Source organism: Bos taurus, chromosome 5, assembly GCF_002263795.3.
Source record: "Bos taurus isolate L1 Dominette 01449 registration number 42190680 breed Hereford chromosome 5, ARS-UCD2.0, whole genome shotgun sequence".
Classification (NCBI taxonomy): domain Eukaryota; kingdom Metazoa; phylum Chordata; class Mammalia; order Artiodactyla; family Bovidae; genus Bos; species Bos taurus.
This window is the reverse complement of record NC_037332.1, coordinates 118,304,311-118,330,019: the sequence shown is the minus strand read 5'-3', so window position 1 is coordinate 118,330,019 and position 25,709 is coordinate 118,304,311. Positions and strand designations below refer to the sequence as shown.

The window sequence follows — 25,709 nt, the reverse complement described above, 5'->3', positions numbered from 1 at the left end:
AATTTTCAAATTTAAACTACCCCAAGGCTCTCGGCTCGGGGTCAGCCCCTAAGAGCCTGTTGCTTGCACGAGGTCTGGGCCATCGCAGGCGACCCCTGGCTTGCCCTGCAGACCGGGGTGCAAACTGCCCTGTGGAAAGAGGTGAGAGCCCCGGTCCGTTTCAAGCGACGGTCCGCAGAGCACTGGGGGGTCACTGGCCGGGACGCCCCCGACTGTTACAGTGCCCGGGGAACCATTTTCTCCCAGGGACCTCAGTTTCCTCATCTACACACAGGCCATCGCTGCCTAGCCAGCCCACCCGGCCTCCGGAAGACCCTGGAAGCTTTAGGAATCCCTGGACAGGACCGTGTGGGGCCAAGCAGGAGGCTGGTGCAGCAGGAGGGGTCCCAGGGTCATCCCGTCCACAGCCAGGCATTCTTGCCGGGACCCCACGTCTGGTAAGGTCACGGCGGGTCATCCCGTCCACGGCGAGGCATTCTCGCCGGGACCCCACGTCTGGTAAGGTCACGGCGGGTCATCCCGTCCACGGCCAGGCTTTCTCGCCGGGACCCCACGTCTGGTAAGGTCACGGCGGGTCATCCCGTCCACGGCCAGGCTTTCTTGCCGGGACCCCACGTCTGGTAAGGTCACGGCGGGTCATCCCGTCCACGGCCAGGCTTTCTTGCCGGGACCCCACGTCTGGTAAGGTCACGGCGGGTCATCCCGTCCACGGCCAGGCTTTCTTGCCGGGACCCCACGTCTGGTAAGGTCACGGCGGGTCATCCCGTCCACGGCCAGGCATTCTTGCCGGGACCCCACGTCTGGTAAGGTCACGGCGGGTCATCCCGTCCACGGCCAGGCATTCTTGCCGGGACCCCACGTCTGGTAAGGTCACGGCGGGTCATCCCGTCCACGGCCAGGCTTTCTCGCCGGGACCCCACGTCTGGTAAGGTCACGGCGGGTCATCCCGTCCACGGCCAGGCATTCTTGCCGGGACCCCACGTCTGGTAAGGTCACGGCGGGTCATCCCGTCCACGGCCAGGCATTCTTGCCGGGACCCCACGTCTGGTAAGGTCACGGCGGTGATGGAGCTGGGGGGGATACGGCCTTTCAGGTGAGATGGGGCGTGGTGAGCCCAGCACTCCCCTCTGTGAACCTGCTGAGGTCAGGCGGAGAGCCTCGGGGAAATGTGCTCCTGGACTCCTGCTCGCATTACACAGACCAGTGCACCGAGGTCCCAGAGGCTGAGCAGCTCACCCAGGCCCGTCACTGCATCTCCAAGCTGAGAGCTGGACCAGCTTCCAGGAACCTGTGGGTCACGGGGCCCAAATGCCAGAGCCCGCGCGTGTCCGTTGGATTCCGCGAGGTCGGAGCCCTTTCATCTCCAAACAGATCAGAACCCGTCCGCTCATCCTCAGCTTTAGCCACTACTGAAGCCGGGGGAGGATGGCTGGCCTCCCTGGGCAGGCCCGCTGAGTGGGGCACAGCCCTGCCGCTCCCAAAGGCCACGGTGGGAGGCGGGACCCCCAGCAACCGCTACGGATGCCATGCCAGCCTCGCAAGAGTCCCTGGTCCCCGCCCCTGCGTGCACACGCTGAGCAGACGGGAGCGGGGAGGGATGCCCAGGGGCAGGGGGCTGGCACACCAGGCGCCACATCAGGCGGAGTCAGTGCGGAGACAGCGGCCCTGCTGGGGGTCCGCGCCTCGGGGGTCACGGCAAGGGCCTGGGAGCAGCCTCGGGCGCTGCGGCCTCTGCCCTGCAGCCTCCGGGGCGAGTCCGCCCTGTTTCCCAGAGAAGAGCGTGGGGCCTCGGGCACGGTGCCTGGCCTGGGCCTCCAGCGCACACACAGCAGCGGCCTCAGATGCTGGGCCTCCTCCCAGGACTGCGTCAGCGTCCGGGCTTGGAGGAGAGGAGGTGGCTCCACACTGACCGGGGCTGGGAGGCCCCCAGAGGCAGCAGCCGCGCCTGTCCAGCCCTCCGGGACCCTGGCCCACGTCCAGAGAGGACCTGGGGCTGGGCCCCCTCCGAGGCCTGCTGCTACTTCTTAATTAGCCAGGCCAGACAAAGGGGCTTTTCATGGGCACTGTCCCCTGCATGGTCACATGTGGGCACCACTGGGCTGGAAGACAGAGTGAGCTTTGCCAGGACTGCACCCCCACTGAGCCTGCCCGGAGAAGACGGACCGGGAGAGGCGGGGCTGAGGAGAGGGCTGCCTGGGTCCCCAGCCCCGCCCCGGGCCGGCCAGGGCAGAGGGCCCCGGCCCCGGGGGGTGACACGGCAGGCCTCCCTGCTGCCACTCAGGCGGGGCATCCGGGTGCCCGGGCGGCAGGGCCCTGGGGTCCGTCGCTCCCCCATGACTAGCCGCTTTCCACCAGGGCATGGTTCGGGGCCCCCAGGCGGCCCGGAGCCAAGCCACTGGGCAGAAGCCCCGGACGTCTGCATGCTGGGCTCCCCGGGGGCAGTTACGGCGCCGGCCCAAGCCCGGAGCTGGGTCAGAGTTCACTGCTGTGCCAGCGTGGGGAGCCCAGCCCACAGCCAACATCTGGGCAGGGAGGCGGGGGAAGCAGGGCCGGGCGTGCACCCCGGGGGTGGGGTGGGTCACGGGGGTGCCTGCAGGCGGGCTTGGGTCCCCCTCTGGGCAGCGGCCGATGGAATATGATACGGCCTGTCAGACGCCCCCAGCACAACCGCGCCCCGTATTCCTCCCACGGTCTGCGTGTCTGGGCAGCGGGGTCAACGCCAAGGTCTTGGTTTCCCTGCTTGTGAGCCTCCAACTGTGAACAACCGAGGGTCTCTCGGGCTTTGCGTCACCAAGGTATGAGTCTGGGAGGTCCCGGGGTGGGCAGAGGGGAGACAGGAGCGCGTGCTTCGTGTGGCCGGGGTTTCCTCCCGGGGAGATGAAAAGAGAACGTCATGGGGACGGCGGTGGCAGGACACGCTGGATCCAACGAAGCGTGCATGTAAAGAGGTTAGTTCTGTTATGTGAGTTTCACCTCAATAAAAAGCAAAACAAGGAAACATTTTAAAAGCCCGTCAGAGCAGCCAGACTCTCCCCGAGAGCAGGAGTGAGGCCCGCTTGCTGCGGAGCAGACCTGGATGAGGAGCACACACTTGCTGGGGCCCCCACGGGCGCCCTACCAGGGGGGGCACTCGCCCGTGCACCAGCGCCCCATCCCTGGGGCCATGCACACTGCTCGGACATGGAGGGTGGGGGACCCGCGGGGGCCTGGCTGGGCTGCAGCCACCACTCCCCCGAGATAAAGCACTGGCCTCTGGAGGGGGGCCTCCACTCCCTCTTTGACTGAGCATCAGCACTGCCCAAGCTCAAAGCCCCCTAGCCAGGGACATGGTCCCGGAACAGGATGACACCCACGCACAGAGAGGCCAGACAGGCCGTCGGCACGTTGCCACGGAGACGGCCATCCTCGGGGTACCTGGGCCCGGTGCGAAAGGCCTGCCAGCTCCGCAAGGGACCTGGGGGTCAGCGCAGGTCCCTCCATCCTGAAGGCCTGCCACGCCGGTGACGCCCGCGGTGGGTGCTCTGCCAGCTTAGAGGACATGCAAAGCGGGCGGCCCCGAGGCCTCGGGACAGGGGCACCAGGCGGCGCGAGAGATGTGAGCGGATCACCGGGAAGGGGTTTGGAAGGGCCGCTCAGACGTGCGTACAACGCTCTTAACCTCCACCCGCATGTGCCGTGCCACCCAGTTCTGATCAACTTAAATGCAGAGCTGTCTGCGCACCTCCACCTGGGACCCAGTGCCACCTGGTCTCATCAGTCCTCGGGCGGCACACGCAGCACTGACGGCGGGGCATGTGGGCTGATGGCGGCTCACCTCGACCACCTCGCCTGGGGGGTCGGGGCCGAGGTCGCTGGGGACGTGGCGAGGGGCACGGGGGGTCGGGGCTGAGGTCGCTGGGGACATGGCCGGGGGTCGGGGACGATGTCCCTGGGTACACGTGCCGATGGGTGTGGTGTGTTGGGGCCGAGGTCGCTGGGGACGCGGTGGGGGGTGCGGGGGGTTGGCCTGGAGGTGGGCCTGGGCACGAGGCTGGACGTGGGAGGTCAGCCACCCCGCTGCCCTGGGCAGGGAGGGGTCTCTGCTCTCAGCCCCTGGAGGATACACGCCTGTCTGCAGGCTGCTGGAGCCCTCGGGTGGCCCCAGACCCATTTCCCCCACCAGGCTGGAGGCTGGGGCTTGGCAGGGGTGGGCAGTGCTCCCGACATGGATGACAGAGAGGCCAGCCCGGAAGAACGAGGCTGGCTGCACACAGGCCAGGAGCGGCCCATGGAGAGTGGGGAGGGGTCGGGGAGGGGCTGGATGAGCTAAGCCCTGATGCTGTGAGACCTCGGAAGACCTCGCGACTGGCAACTGCAATGGTGACCTTGACAAGTTCGACCCCTGGGAAGAAGGAGCCCAAAGTCCCAGAGAATAGGTGATGGTCCTGTGGCTGTGGGGGAAGCTGAGGGCATCTGGTCTGAGGCCAAGGTGCCAGAGTGTGGGGTGGAGATGGGCTGTGAAGGGTCCCCTCCGGCAGGACCAGAAGCTGCAGTGTCGGGGGGCCAATCCCCGTGCGGCCCCCGTGCTGGAGATTCACCAAGCTCCCGGGTGGGGAGGGCCTGACCCCTCTCTCAGGGTCACGTCCACCCTGCCCCGTGAGAGGCCCCCGCTTTGGGCCTCTCTGGTTTCAGCCTAAGACTGGGAGTGACAGTGCCCACCTCGCCCAGCTCTGGAGGCTGAGGGGTGAGTCATCGGGATGCTGGAACAGCCAGTGTGATGGCTGGTAGTTGGCAGCCCTGTTGGTGTCATTTCAACCTTCTGAGCTGAGTCCCTAATGGACACTCAGAGCCTTAAACCCAGTGGATTTTACCCTTTTGTCTTGCCTGCCAGAAAGCTCAGGGCCGAGTTCTGGGCTCAATTTCAGGGGCTCCCTTTGCCTGGGCTGGTAAGTCTCAGCTGGGAGGAGTCACCTGGACCTGCAGGCTCCAGCTCTGCCCAGCCTGGAAGTCACCCAGAAGATCCAAAAAGCCCTTGAGACCTGGGCCATGTCCGTGGAGACAGGGCTGACGGAATGGTCCCCTCGACTCCTGCGTGCTCCTACAGGGTGACAGATCTGCCAGGCAGGCTCACATTTCCACCGTCGACGCCCAGAGAGCCCACACTCAGAGGTCACAGGAAAGTTATCTCCAACAACCCGAACTAAATTTATTAAGAGGTAACGGGTTTTCAGCGAATTTATTAATCAATTTGACAATGCCTGGGGATTGTAATATAAAAATAATCAGTTGGCCTTCTCACCAACGTGAGACGCCAAGAAGGTATCGTTTAATTTTCTAATGCCGACTGCCACCTTTCCAAGCTTACTGTTGCGTTAATTGAAATGAAAACTTTGCAATTTGGAATTCCAAAGGAGCATGTGCTCACTCCGTCTGGAGCCTGTGCACACAGATGCCCGTGACTCGGTGGTCCGCATAGGGTTCCTTGCCCGGAGTACAGGAAAGACCCTGAGGTCAGCTGTACCCTCGGGTCAACAAGGTGCACCCAAGAAGGGGCACAATCCCTCTGGGGCCGCGCCTCACGAAAGGGAAGGGGGGCCGGGTCTCCCTCTGTCCTCCCCCACCCATGGCAGGCAGCTGAGGGCCCTTGTCCACACCAAGCCCACCCGGACCAAACCCCTCCCAGCAGCACCCAGCAGCCCCGGGCCAGAGGTCGGCAGACAGACGAGCTTGTCCACACAGCGAGCCCCGACAAGACTAAAGAGCCCCACGCCAGGACACGTGTGGGCCCCCCAGGGAGAAGCAGCACCGGAGACCACAGAGGCCGACACGGCCGGGGCCCGGGTCAGCCGCAGCATGGACTCCGCTCCGAGTCAGGGTCTCAGCCTCCCTCTGCTGAGTCCCCAGGCTGACCTCTGGGCTGGGGAAGCCTCCGATCCCAGGTTGGGAAAGGAAGATGAGGAGGTGCTGGGCCACAGGGACCCACCGGAGGGAAGAAGAGCACGTGGAGAGGACTTACGTTAGGACCAACGCTTGTGCACACAGACACACACACACACTGACACAGACAGACAGACAGACATACACACACAGAGACAGACACACAGACACACACACACACAGAGATACACAGACACACACACACAGACACACCAACACAGACAGACACAGACACACGGACACACACAGAGATACACACACTGACGCACACACGGACACACACACATATACACACAGACATAGACACACACACAGATACAGACAAACAGAGATAGAGACACACACTGACACACACACGGACACACACACATATACACACACACAGATACAGACAAACAGAGATAGAGACACACACTACAACACATACAGACACACACACAGACACACACACACAGACACACACAGAGATAGAGACACACACTGACACACACACGGACACACACACATATACACACACACAGATACAGACAAACGGAGATAGAGACACACACTACAACACATACAGACACACACACAGACACACACACACAGAGATACACACACTAACACACGCAGGCATACACAGAGATACATATACACAGACACACACACTCATACACACAGAGATAGACACCCACTGACACACACAAAACACACAGACGTACACACACACACTCAGAGATTCAGACACACTGACACATCAACTCACACACAGATATAAACACAGACACACAGACATGCACACCAGACGGACAAATAGACACACACACACACACACACACACACAGACACTCTACAAACCATCTACGTTCTGACACTGTCCTCATCTCAGACTTTTTATTTCCCTGCAGGTTTCTGTTAAGGCCTCCTCCTCCGAAATGACCGCCTGTCTCCGGGAGCAGAGCAGGGGCTATTTCCCGCAGGAGCGGCTGTGACAGGGAGACGGAGCAGAGGGAAGGAGGAGCGGGTCACCTTGCAGCCTGGACCACACGGATGCGGGCGCGTGCGCAGGCGGGCCCCGGCCACCTTCCCCACGTCCACGCCTACACCGCAGCCACCACCCCGGGTCAGCTCCTTGCAGCCTGCCAGCCACGCTGGGCCCTGGGGACCCGCCCCTTCCACCACGAGCTGTAGTCAGGGGACGTCCGTCCAGCAGACACACCTCTCCCTTCCCAGAGCCACGCAGCGTCTGAGGACTTAGGGGACCCCCCAGCTGGGGGAGTCCCAGCGGCGGCCACCACGGGGAGTGGGGAAGGAGGCACTCAGAGGCAGCTTCCCCTCCTGCACCCCCAGCAAACTGGCTCCTGGCACCCGCACAGGCAGGGGCTGTCCCGAGACCCCACGACACCCACTCAGGGTCTGCACGAGCCCGCCTCACGGTTGGCCCTCAGAGCTCCAGGGGTCCAGGGGGCCTAGCAAATGAGCTGGAAGGGCAGAGTCCTTGCCATCCCGGGGGGTAGCTCTGAGCGTGACTCGGCCTCAGGAAGCTTGTGCTGTGAAATTCACACTGATGAGCAGTTTCTCTGCAGACCTGCGTGCGGCAGGATCAAGCTGTCTTTCAGCAGCACGGCCCTCGGGGCTTTGTCAACTGTCTCCCCAGGAATGACAGGCCCCTTGGGACTAAAGGCACACAGAAGGGCTGGACCCTGGACGGCACCACCTCCTGGAAGCCCGAGCCCCACAGATGGTTAACAAACGCTCCTGGGGTGATGGGGCCGTGGGGAGCGCCAAGCACAGCTTGTGCCCCGAGGCTGCTCACTGACCAGCTTTCTCCCTCCAGCTGCTCCCAGTTCCCAAGACTCTGCAACCTCTGGCTCCCAGTGAATGTAGGGTCCTGGCCACCCCAGGAAGTGCTGGGTGTCACCCCACAACAGACGACAGCCGTGCCCGTGCTGGCCAGCGCCCTCCACTCAGGTCAGGGGAGGATGGCCCCTGAGGACCGAGGTTTTATTTCTTTGGTCCGTGTTGTGCGACACACCCTCCAGCCTCTTGCACACCCGGCGGTTTGGACTCCCTCTTCCCTCCCCCTCTCCTGCCCCCCGCTCCTTCCCTCTCCTCACTGGCAACCACTGGCTTCTTCTCTGTATCTGTGAGGCTGCTTCTTTTTTGCTACATTCACTGGATTTCAGATAAAAGTGATGTCATACAGTGTTTGTCTTTCTCAGTCTGACGTTTCACTCAGCACAGTACCCTCCAGACCCATCCATGTTGCGGCAAATGGCGTTACTTCACTCTTCTTTATGGCTGAATACGATTCCATTGTGTGGTGTGTGTGTGTGTGTGTGTGTGTATATATATGCTGCTGCTGCATCGAATCAGTCATGTCCGACTCTGTGCGACCCCATAGACGGCAGCCCACCAGGCTCCCCCGTCCCTGGGATTCTCCAGGCAAGAACACTGGAGTGGGTTGCCATTTCCTTCTCCAGTGCATGAAAGTGAAAAGTGAAAGTGAAGTCACTCAGTCGTGTCCGACCCTCAGCGACCCCATGTGGACTGCAGCCCACCAGGCTCCTCCGTCCATGGGATTTTCCAGGCAAGAGTACTGGAATGGGGTGCCACTGACTTCTCCTATATATATATACATACACACACACATATAAGTAAATACCAAATACCGTATCTTTATTCATTCAACTGTTAACTGCTTCCGTATCTTGACAATTGTAAATAATGCTGCTATGAACACTGGGGTGAATGTATCTTTTTAAATTAGTGTTGTTTGTTTTTTTATTTTTTTTTTCCGCATATGTACCCAGGAGTGGGGTTTTTGGCTTGTATGCTAGTTCCACTTTGAGTCTTCTGAGGAAACTCCATACTCTTCTCCACAGTGGCTGCACCAAATTACATCCCCAGCATCGGTGTAGAAGGCTCCCTTTCTCTGCGTCCTCACCAGCACGTGTTATTTGTGCTCGGTCTGACGACAGCCACTCTGACAAGCGAGGGGGGAGACCTCACCCTGACTTTGATCTGCATTTCCCTGATGATTAGCCATCTCTTCGTTTCTAAGGAAAACCGTTCAATATCGTGGTAATCCAAGTCTATGCACAGACCAGTAACGCTGAAGAAACTGGAATAAAACAGTTCAGTGAAGACCTATAAGACTTTCTAGAACTAACACCCAAAATAGATGTCCTTTTCATCATAGGGGACTAGAATGCAAAAGTAGGAAGTCAAGAGATACCTGGAGCAACAGGCAGATTTGGCCTTGGAGTACAGAATGAAGCAGGGCAAATGCTAATAGAGTTTTGCCAAGAGAACGCACTGGGCATAGTAAACACCCTCTTCCAACAACACAAGAGAAGACTCTGCACATGGACATCACCAGATGGTCCACACTGAAATCAGACTGATTACACTCTTTGCAGCCAAAGATGGAGAAGCTCTATACAGTCAGCAAAAACAAGTCTGGGAGCTGACTGTGGCTCAGATCATGAACTCCTTATTGCCAAATTCAGACTTAAATTGAAGAAAGTAGGGAAAACCACTTTTCCTTTCCACCTGAATGGAAAAGCATTCAGGAATGACCTAAATCAAATCCCTTACGATTATACAGTGGAACTGACAAATAGATTTAAGGGACTAGATCTGATAGACAGAGTGCCTGATGAACTATGGATGGAGGTTCATGACATTGTACAGGAGGCGGTGATCAAGACCATCCCAAGAAAAAGAAATGCAAAAAGGCAAAATAGCTCTCTGAGGAGGCTTTACAAACAGCTGAGAAAAGAAGAGAAGCTAAAGGCAAGTGAGAAAAGGAAAGATATACCCATTTGAATGCCGAGTTCCAAAGAATAGCAAGGAGAGATAAGAAAGCCTTCCTCAGTGATCACGGCAAAGAAATAGAGGAAAACAATAAAATGGGAAAGACTAGACATTTCTTCAAGAAAATTAGGGAAGTTTTCATGAAAAGATGGGCACCATAAAGGACAGAAATAGTATGACCTAACAGGAGCAGAAGATAATAAGAAGAGGCGGCAAGAATACACAGAAGAATTATACAAAAAAGATCTTCATGACCCAGATAATCACGATGGTGTGATCACTGACCTAGAGCCAGACATCCTGGAATGCAAAGTCAAGTGGGCCTTAGGAAGCATCACTACGAACAAAGCTAGTGGAAGTGATAGAATTCCAGTTGAGCTATTTCAAATCCTAAATGATGATGCTGTGAAAGTGCTGCACTCAATATGCCAGCATATTTGGAAAACTCAGCAGTGGTCACAGGACTGGAAAAGGCCAGTTTTCATTTCAATCCCAAAGAAGGGCAATGCCAAAGGATGTTCAAACTACTTCACAATTGCACTCATCTCACATGCTAGTAAAGTAATGCTCAAAATTCTCCAAGACAGGCTTCAATGGTATGTGAACCATGAGCTTCCAGATGTTCAAGCCGGATTTAGAAAAGGCAGAGGAACCAGAGATCAAATTGCCAACATTCATTGGATCATTGAAAAACAAGAGAGAGTTCCAGAAAAACATCTACTTCTGCTTTATTGACTATGCCAAAGCCTTTGACTATGTAGATCACAGCAAACTGGAAAATTATTTAAGAGATGGGAATACCAGACCACCTTACCTGCCTCCTGAGAAATCTGTATGCAGGTCAAGAAGTAACAGTTAGAATTGGACATGGAAGAACAGACTGGTTCCAAATCGGGAAAGGAGTACATCAAGGCTATATTCTCACACTGCTTACTTAACTTAAATGCAGAGTACATCATGAGAAACACTGGCCTGAAGGAAGCACAAGCTGGAATCAAGATTGCTGGGAGAAATATCAGTTACCTCAGATATGCAGATGACACCACCCTTCTGGCAGAAAGTAAAGAACTAAAGAGCCTCTTGATGAAAGTGAAAGAGGAGAGTGAAAAAGTTGGTTTAAAAGTCAACATTCAGAAAACTATGATCATGGCATTTGGTCCCATCACTTCATGACAAATAAATGGGGAAACAATGGAAAAAGTGAGAGGCTTTATTTTTCTGGGCTCAAATATCACTGCAGATGGTGACTGCAGCCATGGAATTAAAAGACGCTTACTCCTTGGAAGAAAAGCTATGATTAAACTAGACAGCATATTAAAAAGCAAAGACATTACTTTGTCAACAAAGGTCCGTCTAGTCAAAGCTATGATTTCCCCAGTGGTCATGTATGGATGTGAGAGTTGGACTATAAAGAAAGCTGAGCTCCGAAAAACTGATGCTTTTGAACTGTGGTGTTGGAGAAGACTCTTCAGAGTCCCTTGGACTGCAAGGAGATCCAACCAGTCCATTCTAAAGGAGATCAGTCCTGAATATTCATTGGAAGGACTGATGCTGAAGCTGAAGCTCCAATACTTTGGCCACCTGATGTGAAGAACTGACTTGCTGGAAAAGTCCCTGATGCTGGGAAGGATTGAAGGCTGGAGGAGAAGGGGACGACAGAGGATGAGGTGGTTGGATGGCATCACCGACTTAATGGACATGAGTCTGAGTAAGCTCCGGGAGTTGGTGATGGACAGGGAAGCCTGGCGTGCTGCAGTCCATAGGGTCACAAAGAGTAGGACACAATTGAGCGACTGAACTGAACTGAACTGATGATTAGTGATGTTGAGCATCCTTTCACGTGCCCTGTTGGTCATCTGCATTACCTCTTTGGAAAAATATTTATTAGGTTCTTTTGCCCATTTTTTAATTGTGATTTTTTTTTTTATGTTGAGTTGTAGGAGCTGTTTATATGTTGGATATTAATCCCTTATTGATCATACTATTTGCAAATATTTTCTCCCATTCACTATGCTGTCTTTTCAATTTGTCAATGATTTCCTTTGCTTTTAAGTATAATGAGGTCCCATTTGTTTATTTTTGCTTTTATTTCCCTTACTTTTGAAGTAGCTCCAAAAAGACATTTATGTCAAGAAGGGCTCCACCTATGTTTTCCTCTAGGAGTTTTACAGTATCCAATCTTACATTTAGATTTAATGCATTTTTAGTTTATTTTCATAAATGATAGTTTCACTTTTTTACATAACTGTCCAGTTTTCCCAGCACCACTTATTGAACAGACTGTCTTTTCTCCATTGTATCTTCTTGCCTATTTATCATATGTTAATTGACTATCAGCGTGTGGGTTTATTTCTGTGCTTTCTATCTGGTTCCGTTGATCTGTGCATCTGTTTTTGTGCTAAAGCCATGCTGCTTTGATAACTGTAGCTTTACAGTATAGTCTGAAGTCAGGACCGGTGATGTTCTTGTTTCTCAGCTCGGTTCTTCTTTCTCAAGATTGTTTTGGCTATTCAGGGTCTTTTGTATTTTCATACAAACCTTAAAATTGTTTGCTCTAGTTCTGTGAAAACTCCCATTGTATTCTGATAGGGATTGCACCGAACCTGCAGATTGCCTTGAGTAGTACAGTCCTCTTAACAATATTGGTTCCTCCAACCCCAGAACATGGTATATCGTCCATCTGTTTGTCCTCTTGTGTCTTCGTGTTATCTTCAGTTTCCTTCATCAGTATCTTCTAGTTTTCTGAGCACAAGTCTTTTGCCTCCTCAGGTAGGTGTAGTCCTAGATATTTTACTCTTTTTGATACAGTGACAAATAGGATTGCTTCCTTAATTTTTTCCAGCATTTTATTGTTAGTGTATAGAACTACAACAGATTTCTATTAATTTTGTATCCTGCAACTTTAACAAATTCATTGATAAGTTCCGACAGTTTTCTGGTGGCATCTTTAGAATATTCTATGTACAGTATTATGTTGTCTGCAAACCATGACAGTTTAACCTCTTTTCCAATGTGGATTCCTTTTATTTCTTTTTCTTCTCTGATTTGCCATGGCTAGAACTTCTAAAACTATATTGAATAAAAGTGCTGAGAGTGGTCACCCTTGTCTTGTTTCTGATCTTAGAGGAAATGCTTTCAGCTTTTCACTGTTGAGTATGATGTGAGCTATAGGTCTGTCACATATGGCCTTTATTATGTTGAAGTAGGCTCCCTTTATGCTCTCTTTCTGGGGAGTTTTTTCTTTATTATAAAGAGATGTTTAGTTTTACCAAAAGTTTTATCTGCATCTATTGAGATGACCATACGGATTTTATTCTTCAGTTTGCTCATGTGGTGTATCTGCATTGATTTGCAGATATTGAAAACTAAGGAAACCCCACTTGGCATGATGTATGATCCTTTCAACGGACCACGAAGTCGGTTTGCTATTATGTTGTTGAGGGCTTTTATGTCTATGTTCATCAGTTATATTGGTTTGTAAATTTGTTTTGTGTGATATCTTTGTCTGGTTTTGATATCAGGGTGATGCTAGCTTCATAGAATGAGTTTGTTAAATATTCCTTCCTGTGCAAATTTTTGGAATAACTTTAGAGGGATAGGTATTAACTCTTCTCCAAACATTTGGTAGAATTTACCTGTGGAGCCATCTTGTCTGGACTTTTGTTTGTTGGGATTTTTAAAATTACTGATTCAATTTTGTTACTGGCAATTGGTCAGTTCATATTTTTAAATTAATTTTAATTGGAGGATAATTACAATATTGTGATGGTTTCTGCCATACATCAACATGAATCAGCCACAGGCATACGTGTTCCCCTCCCTCCTGAACCCCCCCACCTCCCCACCCCATCCTCCAGGTTGTCACAGGGCCGGCTTTACGTTCTCTGCATCATTCATCAACTCCCACTGCCTATCTGTTACATATGGTAACATATACGTTTCAATGCTATTTTCTCAACTCATCGTACTCTCTCCTTCTCCCACCGAGTCCAAAAGGCTGTCTTATATCTGTGTCTCCTTTTATTCCCTGCACAGAGCATCACTGATAGCATCTTTCTAGAATCCACAGATATGCACTAACATCTGGTATCCGTCCTTCTCTTTCTGACTTACTTCATTCTGTATAAGAGGCTCTAGGTTCTTCCACCCCATCAGAACTGAGTCAAACGTGTTCCTTTTTATGGCTGAGTAATGCGCCACTGAGCATATGCACACGACTTCCTGACCCATTCATCTGCTGATGGACATCTAGGTTGCTTCTACGTCCTAGCTGTTGAAATTAGTGCTGCAATGAACGCCGGGGTACAGGTGTCTTTTTCAGTCTGGTTCCCTCAGGGTACATGCCCAGTAGTGGGACTGCTGGGTAGCACAGTGATTTTATTCCTAGTTTTTCATGGAATCGCCATAGTGTTCTCCACCGTGGTTGCATCAGCTTGCATTCCCACCAACAGTGTAAGAGGGTTCCTTTTTCTCCACACCCTCTCAGGTCATATTTTCTCTTTCTTCCTGGTTAGGATCTAGGGGGACTGGAGCCTGCCCATCAAGTGGTCCCCAGTAACCACTTGGGTCCCAGGGCCCAGGTGAGTCCCCTTCCTGGTGACACCCCAGGCTGTCACACGTCCTCACTGGGGAACTGAGTGCCGTGCGTGCCACCCTGGGGCCTGTCTCTCCTGGGGACCGTGTCTCTGTGGACCTGTCCCTCCTGCTGATTTAATCTGGGTCCTTTCACTCTAACAGCTGTCCCCATGACCTTCACAGCTTTTCTGAGCCTGAGGAAGGTCTCAGGGACCCTGACGCACCGGGAGAGGCGACGGTCGGCACCAGGTGTGCTCAGGCTGACAGTTCTGCAGATGCGGTGCCAGACGCCAAGGCTGCTGGGATGCCTCTGGGTAAAGGCTGGCTCTCAGTCCCCAGGCAGCACCACGGGCTGGTGGCAGTGTGGGGTGGCCCTGGTGACCACCCGACCCCACACCTCGTGGGGACCAGGTGTCTCAGAGGTTACTGGCAAGACCCAGAGCTGAGGAGCCCTGCGCGCATGTGTGCTGAGTTGCTCAGTCCTGTCCGACTCTGTGACCCCATGGACTGCAGCCCCCCAGGCTCCTCTGTCCATGGGATTCTCCAGGCAAGAGTACTGGAGTGGGTTGCAGTTTCCTTCTCCAGGAGCTCTTCCCGACACAGGGATCAAACCCACGTCTCGTACGTCTCCTGCATTGGCAGGCGAGTTCTTTACCACGAGCGCCACCTGGGAAGCCCGAGGAGTCCGGGAGCCAGGTTCCCCTCCCAGCCTCTGCCCATGGGGGGATGACTGGGAGTCACGATGGGCCTCCGAGAGCCCCAGTTTCTCCTTCTATAAAAAGAAAACCACTGCCCATCTCCCACTTTGAATATCACAAAGCACAAGAAATCACTTCACCTGTCTGACACCCAGCAGTGGCTCAAGAAATGTCCTTCCTGGGAGGGCTGCGGGCTTTTGTGTGGGTTCCCGAGCACTGGGGCTTTGAGATGCGACTGGTTCGACTCCAAAGGCAGACGTGTGTCGCAGCTGCAAGCAGGCATGCCCACAGTGCGGGGCGGCACCACAGTTGCCCTGCTCGGCGAGCTCACAGGAGGCTTGGGGCAGGGAGTCTGCGAGGCACCAAGCACCCGAAGTCTCCCCAGTGCTCACCCTCGGCCCCAGCCCGCCAGCTGGAGGGAGCCCTGCAGTGGCCTCCAAGACCCCATTTGGGAGCCCCCACTGTGACCATGCTCTCCTCCGCTGATCTCCCCTCCCTGCCCCCCGCATCACAAACCTCCTCTCCCAGGCCCCTTGGGAGCAGGCTGGGGGCCCCAGAAGGTCCTGCTCTGTAGCCACCTACCCCGACTGGGGCCCTGGGTGCACCCCTGACTTCCCTGAGTCCCGCTGTCCTCTAAGATGAAGAAAAGTATCGAGCTGGGAAGGTTGTCAGGTCAACCCAGGAGCAAATGGACACTGTCTGCTGGGTGCCTGGTGGTCCATCTGTCCACCAGGACTGAAGCTGAGTGGCACAGGAGGGCCGGTGCTCACCTCTCCCAGGACGGCCCGTGATAAATGGGCAGTCTCACTGCGTGGACAGCCCTGGGGTGACAGCATGCATCCCTCTGGGCAGCAGGTCCGGCCTCGGTCACCAAACCCCTGGGAGGTGGAGTCTGCCAGGCTTGGGGAAGGCTGTGGGTTTCCTGTGGGACCCTGGGTGGACCCTGGAGGCAGGCTTCCACGTGGGGGTCTGGATGGGGCAGGGGTGAGAGGCGCCGCAGAGGGGAGAGTCCAGGGGCAAACGGGGCCTCCATCAGGGTTACAGGCGGGTAGAAACACGAGGCGCCAGCCAAGAGGACCCTGGGGCCTGGACGACCTGTCTCCTCTCAGAACTTCGTTGGATTAAAAGGTTGGTAAAGGCTCTTTCCCCACGCAGGTAAGGACAGCTGCTGGAGCCAGTCTTCCAAATCAGGGTCAAAGCGGGTGGGTCCCCCCAGGTCCACCCCACCCCCGTCAGCCACATTTGCATCGGAGCCTTTTTCACACACACATGTGAACGGCTGACAGCAGCAGTCAGCCCGGATAACTCATCTGCAGCACCTGCTCTTTGCAGGCCCTGGCCCAGCGACAAGGACAATACGACCACCAGGAAGCCCGGCTCCTGCCCAGAGCAGGTCCCAGCCCAGGGTAATCGCAAAGCCCACGTGGCGAGAGGCCGGCAGGCCCAGAGCCCCTGCCTCTGGGGGAGCTCCTGTCTGCTGCTCTGAGTGGAGATGCCCCCACCTTCCAGACGAGCCCAGGTCACAGGAACAAGGGCTGGGCCTGCTCACACGTGGCCATGCTCAGCAAACACAGGGCCCCGAGGACCCTGGGTCCAAGGCCACGAGGTCCTGCAGGGCCGGGCCAGCTCCTGACCCTCCCACGTGGCGTCTGCCTGATCCCAGGAGAGGACGTGCTGAAGTTTCAGCCACTCCGATGAGAATCTGACTGGCGAAGGCCCAGGTCACCCAAAACCAGAGCTGCCTCCTGCCCAGTGCTGGCAGAGGACAAGGCTGCACGGAGTGCCCACCGTCAGGGGGCCTGGCCCACCCCGGGGAACTTTCTAGGCCCCAGAGAGTCCCACCCAGGACACTCCGGCCTGTCGCGTCTGCGTGGCCGTGCTGAATCAGGCTCCTCTGTTTCTCAGAAGTGCCTGCCCCTTCGCTGGCTCCAAGAAAACAGGAGGAGCACATAGCATGTCAGGTCTGAGGGGCCAAACCGGGGCCGTGATCACGAGGGAGGGGCCTACGGTGTGCAGACTGTTCTCCGAGGGTCCCGGCCCCGCGGGCAGGCTCATGGCCAGGGGACGGGGCTGACAGGCTGAGGGGACAGAGGTTTCTGGGTGTCCTGCCCACTTCCCAGGGTGCGACAGAGAAAAACCTTCTGACCACCTGAGACGGTGATGGCGACGGCAGCGTCTTGCAGATCTCCATGACGACCGCATCCGATGAAGCCGCGTGCATCCCCCCCCACACACTGCAGGCTTTAGAGCTGGAGGTGGCCAGCCACCACTGCGCTACCCCACGTGGGCTCCTGCTGCCCCTGCCTCTAGAAGCTGCCCCCTTTGCATCCCGGAACCTTATGATGAACACTGAGCTAAGACAGACTGAACACCAACCGCTGCCAGAAGATGCATTTCTGTTGACCACGGAACACTGTCGATTCGGTTGGAGTCTTTGTAAAGAGGCACGTGGGTTGCCACGTCCCTAGGACCTTGGTGTCAGGAGGCCTAAGCCTGCGAGAGGGTTTCAGAGGCACTGGGTGCCCAGGCCAGCCTCTGCCTCCCTGCATGGCACCCTGTCAGGGCCACAGAGCCCCCCATGTGCGCAGGAGAAGGGAAGAGACACGCTGGGCTGCACGGAAACTCGGGGCAGACCCGGCGTGGCTCCACAGCCGGCCTGCTCCAGCCATCAGCACGGCCGCGAGAACCATAAATTAGCATCAATTAATTAACACGAGCCCTATCAACCCATTAATGGCATTTAGTATATCCGGGGAAGTGCTACCAGGTAATGGAGCTGCTGCAGAGAAACATAATTTAGAAACAGAGCCAGGAGGGGCCACTCACCTGCATCCAGCAGTAGCCAGGGCAGTGCGGAGGCACCGGCGCTTCAGTTCTGCAGCATCCTCACAGGAAAGGCCTCCGGAGAACGGCCCAGAGACCCAACCCTCCCAGACCCAAGGCTTCAGGCTGTGGGTGTGCTCTGAAACCCCCTTTCTCAACGCTCAGTAAAGTCAGATGTGAGTCAGGTCCTGGAGAACTGGCGTTCTTCCCCTCCGCGTCACCCAGGGACCTTGCAGCAGGAGACCCCGGACCTGGCCCAGTTCCAGCCGACTTGCTCATGGGCAGGTCAGCCAGGCTGGGACGACTCCTCCATCACCGCGTCACCAGCGGATTTTAGTAAGTGAGCTCAGAGATGCTTATAATGCTGGTGCTGACTTTCCTCAACAGCAGATGAACTCTCCCAAGTGAGCTCAGGAGAAAGCCGCCCGTCACAGGCCATCAGCCAGGACCCCGGGGGCACCTGCCCCACCACGTGAACCAGCCTCTCTTGCTGGATCCGAGATGCCAAGACGGGCAGATGGGACCCACTCGGGTGACGGGGCATCCTGAAAAGCTCGGGGCCCTGGCTCCCCACACTGTCTCTGCAGGCACTCCATTCTGTCTGTCCTCTTGGAAAACCATTCTGCAGCTGTCAGTAAACCAGAGGCACTGTGCTGAGCACCCTGCCCTGGAGAGGCCGGCCGTGACCATGACGTGGGGTTGGGGGTGGGGTGGAGCCTCGACAGCCGGATGAACACGGAGCGCATGGAGAGGCAGAGGAGCTGGCATACTCAGGGGAGGCTTCCTGGAGGAGGAGGTCTCCAACCCTGGGGGCTGGGGGTGTTCCGGGGACCAGTCCAACCCCAGGTTCCCACCTTGCACTTGCGACAGCACAGTGGGCAGTTACCGTGGGAGGGGCCCCGTGGGCAGCAGAACATTCCAGTGAGACCAGGTGTGCAGGAGAGAACCAGCACACATACACACACGTTCCCCCAGAGGGAGCCAGGGGTGCAGGCCCCAGAAGGACTCCGCCAGGGGCGGAGGGGACCTCCTGGGCAGGAAACGTCAGCGGCAATGGTCAGGCCCTGAGTGATGTTCGCAGGGAGGAGCGGTGGGTGCCAGCGCCATTCTAAGGGGAGCCGGGGCGGGGCGCTCCTGGCAGCCAGCCTGGAGGCAGTGGCCCTCCGAGAATGACGCTGATGTGTGCATGGGGAACTCCGCTGATGGCACTGCAGACAGACCTGGAGGATGGTGAGTGGTGTTTTGGAGAAGGACTTCCAGGAGGCTGGGCACAGGGTTAGAGCCAGAGGCCATCCTCAACACAGAGGCCCTGGTGGAGGCAGGCAGGGCAAGAGAAGGCTCCAGGGATGGAAGGGGGTTCGGGGCCAGAGCCTGGGGCTGAGCGGCTGGGGCAGGCTGTGGCCGGAGAGAGGCCGGGCAAGGACCCAGAAGAACGGGGTGCCCGACCCACTGAGAGCCCCCTCCTCTGCTGCCTTGACTTGAGTGGGCCGTCTGGCGCCCCCAGGATGAGAGCCCAGGAGGCCACTGTCTCACCTGTCTCTGTGTCCACACACTCCCCAACTCCCTGTCCCACGGGCGCACGGAGTCAGAGATGCGGGGGCTGGCTCTCCCCGCCTCCTGCCTCCTTCAACACGCTTGGAAAGACAGCTGGGTCCCCGGGTGGAGTCCCTCCGAGGCCAGACCTCCGGGGGGGAAGCTGACCCCACAGTAGTGGGCAGCACAACAGGGCCCAGGACTGACCGGGAGGTGGGAACAGCGCGAGAGGAGTGTGGTGTCCCCGGGGCCATCTCACCACGGAGCCGCCATCCCATCAGACCCAGGCCCCCATGCCTGAGGTCGCAGCGAGGCCCCGGGGGAGCTGGAGGAGTCCCGCCAGCCTCGGTGGAGACAAAAGCGATTCCACGCCCAACTCCTGCCAGCCGCTGGCACAGATAAGGAAACGCTCCAAAGCCTGCGGGCGCCCTCCACCACGTCCGCGGGGGGAAGGAGGGATGGGGCTGGCTGCCCAGATCCACCGCCAGCGGCCAGGAGGTTTGCGGGAAGTGGGGCCGAGGAGACGGCGTGTGCGGCCTGCCGGGAGCTTCCGTCAGCGCCCCTCCGGGGTGCAACCCGTGCCGAGGGGCACCTGGGGAGGGGCGGGCAGCCGCTGGAGGTCTCCCAGGTGCTGCGGGCACCCTGGGCAGGCTGTGCGGCGCTGGCTCAGCTCTGGGGCCTACGGATGGCGTGCCAGGCTGCAGGCACAGACGGGCCCCCCTGCCCCAGGCACTCTCGGCCCTGGGAGCCAGCCCAGGCCACAGTCCTCCAAACACACACAGCCCATAGGCCCCGCAGCCGCCCCTGGGCGCACGGGAACCTGCCCACGGCCCCCTGCCCCACGGCCCCCTCGTCAGCGGCTCTCCTCCCCACCACTGGGCCGGCGCCCAGGGCTCTGGGTGACAGGTGGCGTGCGGTGGAGGTCATTAACTCCAGAGCACCACCGCTTTAATGCAAAAACGAGCCCTTCTCAATCAGCGCAGCTGCGGAGCTATATAAAGAAATGGGGATTTTAATGTTTTGCTTTTCTTCCCTTTTCTAGTGCCACATTATCATAACATTTTCCCATAATTACGCCCATAAAAGTCACCTGAAAATACTTCATGCCACAGAGACTGATCTTCATATATCACTCGAGGGGCAGGTCCGGAGCAAGGAATTCCAGGGCAGGGGTCGGCCCGGACGCTTGGTGCCCAAGGCTCGGCCGGCTGAGCTGCGGCGCGTGGCCTCTTTCCTGGCTGTGTTGTTCCCCGGGCTTGCTGCGACGGGTAAGAGGCCCCCCAGGGGAGCCCTGCACGGTGCAGCCCCTCCTGGCCACGTCTGGGGGACTAGGCAAGCGAGGGGAAGGGTGAGGGCGCACCGACCTGCCTGGCTGGCTTCGGGGGGCAACCCCTCCCCACCTCACGCCCACCCCTGGGCATGGAGTTCCGCTAACACACACCCACCCGCAGGTAACCTGTCTCTCCGTGGCTGAAAGAAACACACAGGGCACATCTTCTCCTGCCAGAAATTCATCAAATAAAAAACGCAGTAGGAGGGGAAAAAAAGACAAATAAACTTCTGAATGGCACCACTTCATTAAGTTTCCAGTACTTTCAATTTTACCTCTTGGAAACCCCCAGAAATAAAATGTGAACAGCAGGAAAGTGGCCTAATCTCTCCTAAATATGCAATAAATTGTATTTGTAAAGAAAACGCAGCACCAGAGAGCCTACGCTTGGTTAGTATTCTAATGGATCAACAATAATTCAGAAGTTGTTTGTAGTTTCTTCTCGTAGTTACATGCGAACCATGACGCGAGATTTAACTTGAAGCTGCCATTCAATCCTGATGAGATTTATTCAGAAAAAATCAAAAGTCAAAAACAGAGTCACACTGCCTCTCCCACCCTGCTCCCTTGTACTTTAAAATACAGACTTTCCTCCCAACGTTTACACGCTGTCCAACAAGCCTGTCCAAATAGGGGACTCGCAGTCTACGTGAAAGCCCAGCCGTCTCCACCTTCAGATTAAATACTGTGCACAAATATCAAGTCAAGGCTTAGGGTCCTAAGGCAGCCTCTAGGTCACCATTCTCATTGTTATTACAGCCTGATGCGACGAGCTGACTCATTGGAAAAGACTCTGATGATGGGAAAGATTGAAGGCAAAAGGAGAAGGGGGTAGCAGAGGATGAGATGGTTAGATGGCATTACCGACTCAATGGACACGAATTTGAGCAAACTCCGGGAGACAGTGGAGGACAGAGGAGCCTGGCGTGTTATAGTCTGTGGGGTCGCAGAGTCGGACAGGACATAGTGACTGAACAACAAATGCAAGCTAGCACGAGAGACGGCATCTTTGAGGTCTTAGGACGAGCACAGCATACAAGCAAACCTCTCTGGTTTGGCCAGAGCTGTCCCACTCTAGCCAAGAACCGAGTCCAGACAGACCTCTTGGCTCTGGATACGCTAAGGGGAAGAGGACCTAGGCCAGCACTTTCCAAGCCGCAAGGACAGAGATCTCCCCCAACTAGGGAGAAGGAGAGTTTCAGGGTCTCATCCGAGCTCTTCACCTCCCCAGGACGCCTCTTTGCCGAGCGCCCAGCCCTGCTGTACTGGGAATGTACACAGACACGGAGTACGCATCTTGAAAGAAAGCCATCGAGGGCCCCATTCCCCTTCCTGCTTCTCCTGGCAATTCTTCCCCAACAGGAGAAAATGACAAGGCTGTGTCACTATAGCAACTAACCTAATTGGTGGACTGCAGGTCTTTCTCCAGCCAGAGGGTGGAGCCCATGTCCTTAAACATGAAGCTCCGCAGGCTGCAAAAAAGCCAGGCTTTCAGGGGCCAAGAACAGCAGAGCACCCCTGACTGAAAACCAGGCCAGGAAATATTCCAGTTTTCTTTCAGCCGTGCCAGGAAGTGAACACCTTTTGTGCTGCAGCAAAATGCACAGATTGAACAGGCAGGATAACTGAACCCTGAATGGTGAGTTATCAGTCTCCCTAATTAATGATACAGATAGATCTTCTCCAAAACACAAAAACATTTCGGGTAATAAAAATCCTGACAGATAACAAAAACAATTTACAAACACGGATGCTAACTATTCTTCTTCATCCCAGATATACTGGAAAAGAGAATGAAATCCCAGGGACTGTTTCATTTGCTTTTTATTTGCTTTATCAATTTTAAAAAAGAAGGGGGGTTCTTTTCTCTCCAAGACTGCTGTTCCAAGCTATCAATTATTACCATGTCTATTTCGTATTTTAGTGCCATGCGTTAATTTCTCCAAGTGCATATGTCTACTTTGTATTCTACCGAAAGGTTTTAATTTCTCCAAGTGCCTTTCTGGTGTAATGGGGTGTGTCCACAAACGTTATCTTATTGTCAATTATCCCATTCCATGGAGACAACCATAAAAATGTGGTGAACCCAAGCTTCTGCTATTAATGATTTCTGCCATTCTGGATAATAAGATGTTTTTACCACATGTCCTCATCCTGGTGGAAGAGCTGTTTCTAGAATGCCCGGGAGGCTTCCAAAAGGCAGCCTGAGTGTCCCACGGGACCTCGGGTTCCACCAAGTGTCCGAGCAGCGGGCACAGTTCACTCTGACCCCAGCCGGGAGCAGGCGGCCGTCTGGCAGAGGTGTGAGTGTCAAGACAGCGGAGAGAGGGTTCCCTTTCAGGTTGAAGCAGGGCTGGCGCGGGGGTGGAGCGAGCAGCGGCTGCACAGAGATCCGAAGGCGAGAAAGGAAGGCCCCGGCTGGTGTACCTGGGGCGGGAAGTGTTGAAGCCACGGGCGGAGGTGTCACACACTTCACAACAATCAGCGGCTGTTCTTTTCCCCACCCGGAGGGCTGCCTCCCCAGCCAGCCTGTGGTTGCCGGGTTCTCACCGCGATGTTGTCCCCAGAGCCAGCAAGGGACAGCGGCCGGCGGACGCGGACAGGGACACAAATCGCCTCCCAACACGGCCGGTTGTGGTTGGGACCCCTCCCTTGCCGCCACCAGGAAGTGCATCCACAGGGCACCTCCTCTCGAGCCCCGAGTTTACCTGCCCCGGGGACCTGCCCCAGGGTCCCGAGATGGCCGCAGGGAGCTGGGGAGAGGACACAGGCCTCCTCCCTCAAGCCCCAGACCCCCTCCCCCTCCAGGCAGCCTGCCCCGGAACACACTGGGAAAGGCTCCTGGGGCGCATCCCCAGGGATGCGGTGCCAGCCAGGGCAGCTGGGCTTGCGACCCCGCAGGGAATCTTCCGGCTCCGAGACCCCTCCCCACCGCTGCCACAGCGCGCCAGGCAACTGTAGGGAAATGCACAGCCCGGCTCAGACCAACCGCACCATTCCCGCTCTGAGCACGGATTCCCCAGGGTTCCGGGTTGGGGGGCGCCGTCCCAGGACTGGGCACCCGCGCGCCCAGGGTCTCCATGGCCCGCTGCGGTCCCATTTTGGAGAGCGCGAAGGCTCGGGCTGGAAGCTAGGAGGCCGAGGGAGGGCTGCGAGGTGGCGGCGGGGAGCGTGGTACGCCGCCGGCCTCTCTCTCTCTCTTTTTTTTGTAAAGAATCCATATTTTTCCATCGCCTCCCGCGCCCATGGCAATTCTCCATGACAGGTGTTCCTCAGCGCCCGTCCCTTCCTCCTGCTGGGGTGGGAAGGGACCCGGACCCTGTGCCAGGCGGCCGGCGGGGGAAACCTACCCCACCCCCAGCCCTCGCCATTCCGGCTGGGAACCCATGCCCGGACGCTGACCACTCCCCACCCACCCCAACCAGCCGCGAACCCGTGTCTGGAGCACTGACCACTCACCCCACCCCAGTCCTTAGGCTCAATGTCCGACCACCTCCCATTCACGCAGTGCCCAGTCTGTGCCCCTGACACAGAGCACCCCGACGCACCCAGGCAGACCTCAGCCTGTTCCTGGCACCCCAGCCCCCAGCCTGTGCCCCGGGCGCCCACCAACCCGTGCCACCACAGCCCCGAGCCCGAGGCCCCGCGCCAGACCCATGGGGGTCACCCGGTTCGGGTCCCCGGACGCTACCCGCGAAATGCCGGCGGCAGCGGGCACCCCACCCCTCACTTCTCTGTTTTTAGGAGAGCGCCGGCGAGCCTGCTTCCCTGCAAGCCAGCAGCTCCAGCGCGTCCTAGCCCGAGCCCCGCTTCTGCCCCGGGCGCCCCGCTCCGGAATCGGCCGCCGCGTCCCCCCACGTTCCCCGAGCGAGTGTCGCCCGCGGAAAGCCCCGGGCAGGGCGCTCCGCCGCCACCCCCGGCAGCGCTACCCGCCCGCCCCAAACCCTCCGCCGCCTCCGGAGCGCGCGGCTCGGCCAAGAAGCCGCCGGCTCAGCTCGCATCGTGGGCCTGGGCCGGGAGCGGCGGCGGTACGCTGGGCAGCCGCGGGCATCTCCGCGTAGGGACGCGCCGCGCCACCCGGGGCCTGGCGCCCGGGCCCTGCCCCGGAGTCGGGGGAGGGAGGCTCAGAGGTGGCGCCGGCCTCGGAAGTGCCGGACCCCCGTCCTCCTGGCCCAGCGGAGGGCCGGTGGGGACCCGGGGGACCACGCGCCCCGAGCTCGCAACTCCGCACGGACTCCGGGCGGCCCGAGGGGCGCCCTGCCGGAGCCGCGGCCCGGGATCGGGGGCCGGGGCCGGGATCCGAGGGCCGGGCGGGGGCCCGGGCCGCGCGGTACTCACTGCAGTAGGCGATGAGCAGGCTGGCCAGGATCATGAACGCCCAAAAAGTTGAGGACATGCTGGGCAGGGCGGTCGCATCTTGCCGGCTGCCGGTCCTGGGCGATGGCGCCATTGAAGCCGCGGCGCCCGCGCGGGGGGCAGCAGCGCGTCTCAGCAGCCGGCCCTGCCCGCGCCCCCGCGCCGGCCTCCACGTGCGGGCCCCGCGCGCGCCATCCTCCGCCGCCGCCGCCGCCGCCGCCGCGCCCGGGCTCCGGCCCACTGCGCCCCGCGCCGGCCCGCCCCGCGCCGAGCTCGCGCCCGCGCCCGCGCCCGCCGAGCCCGGGGACGCCGGCCCTGCCGCTCTGGGCGTCGCCGCGCGCCCGAGCCAGGCGCGCGGGCCACCGAGGCGAGGGGCGCTCCCGAGGCGCGTGCCCGGCGCCGCGGGGGCCCAACGCGGGCCCTGGTACAGGCGGGGGAGGCAGGCGGCGGAGGGGACGAAGCGCCCGATCCGCGCCTCTGGATGGCGACAAAGACGGCCCGCCGCGCCCGCGTCCGGAGCCCCTCTCGGGGAAGACGGGCGGCCAGCGTAAAGTTTGCGGACCGGGCCGAGTGGCCCGCCAGCCCTCGGGGCCCATAGCCTCCCCTGCCTGCGGTGCTCGGTCCCCGACCTTGCCGGGGGTGGGGGAGCCGGACTTTGTTCCAAGCACAGGAGTCTT

General features: G+C 57.6%; 1 protein-coding gene across 1 annotated transcript in view; it reads right to left on the bottom strand.

The window, feature by feature from the left end:
• The window catches only part of TAFA5 (TAFA chemokine like family member 5), a 176,851-nt gene extending 151,649 nt beyond the window's left edge, over positions 1 to 25,202 (bottom strand). Inside the window, exon 1 of the mRNA NM_001077000.3 lies at positions 25,015 to 25,202. Coding sequence (NP_001070468.2) covers positions 25,015 to 25,126 — 112 coding nt within the window. The 5' untranslated portion in view covers positions 25,127 to 25,202. The remainder of the gene's footprint in view (positions 1 to 25,014) is intronic.
• Between the last annotated feature and the right edge of the window lie 507 nt (positions 25,203 to 25,709).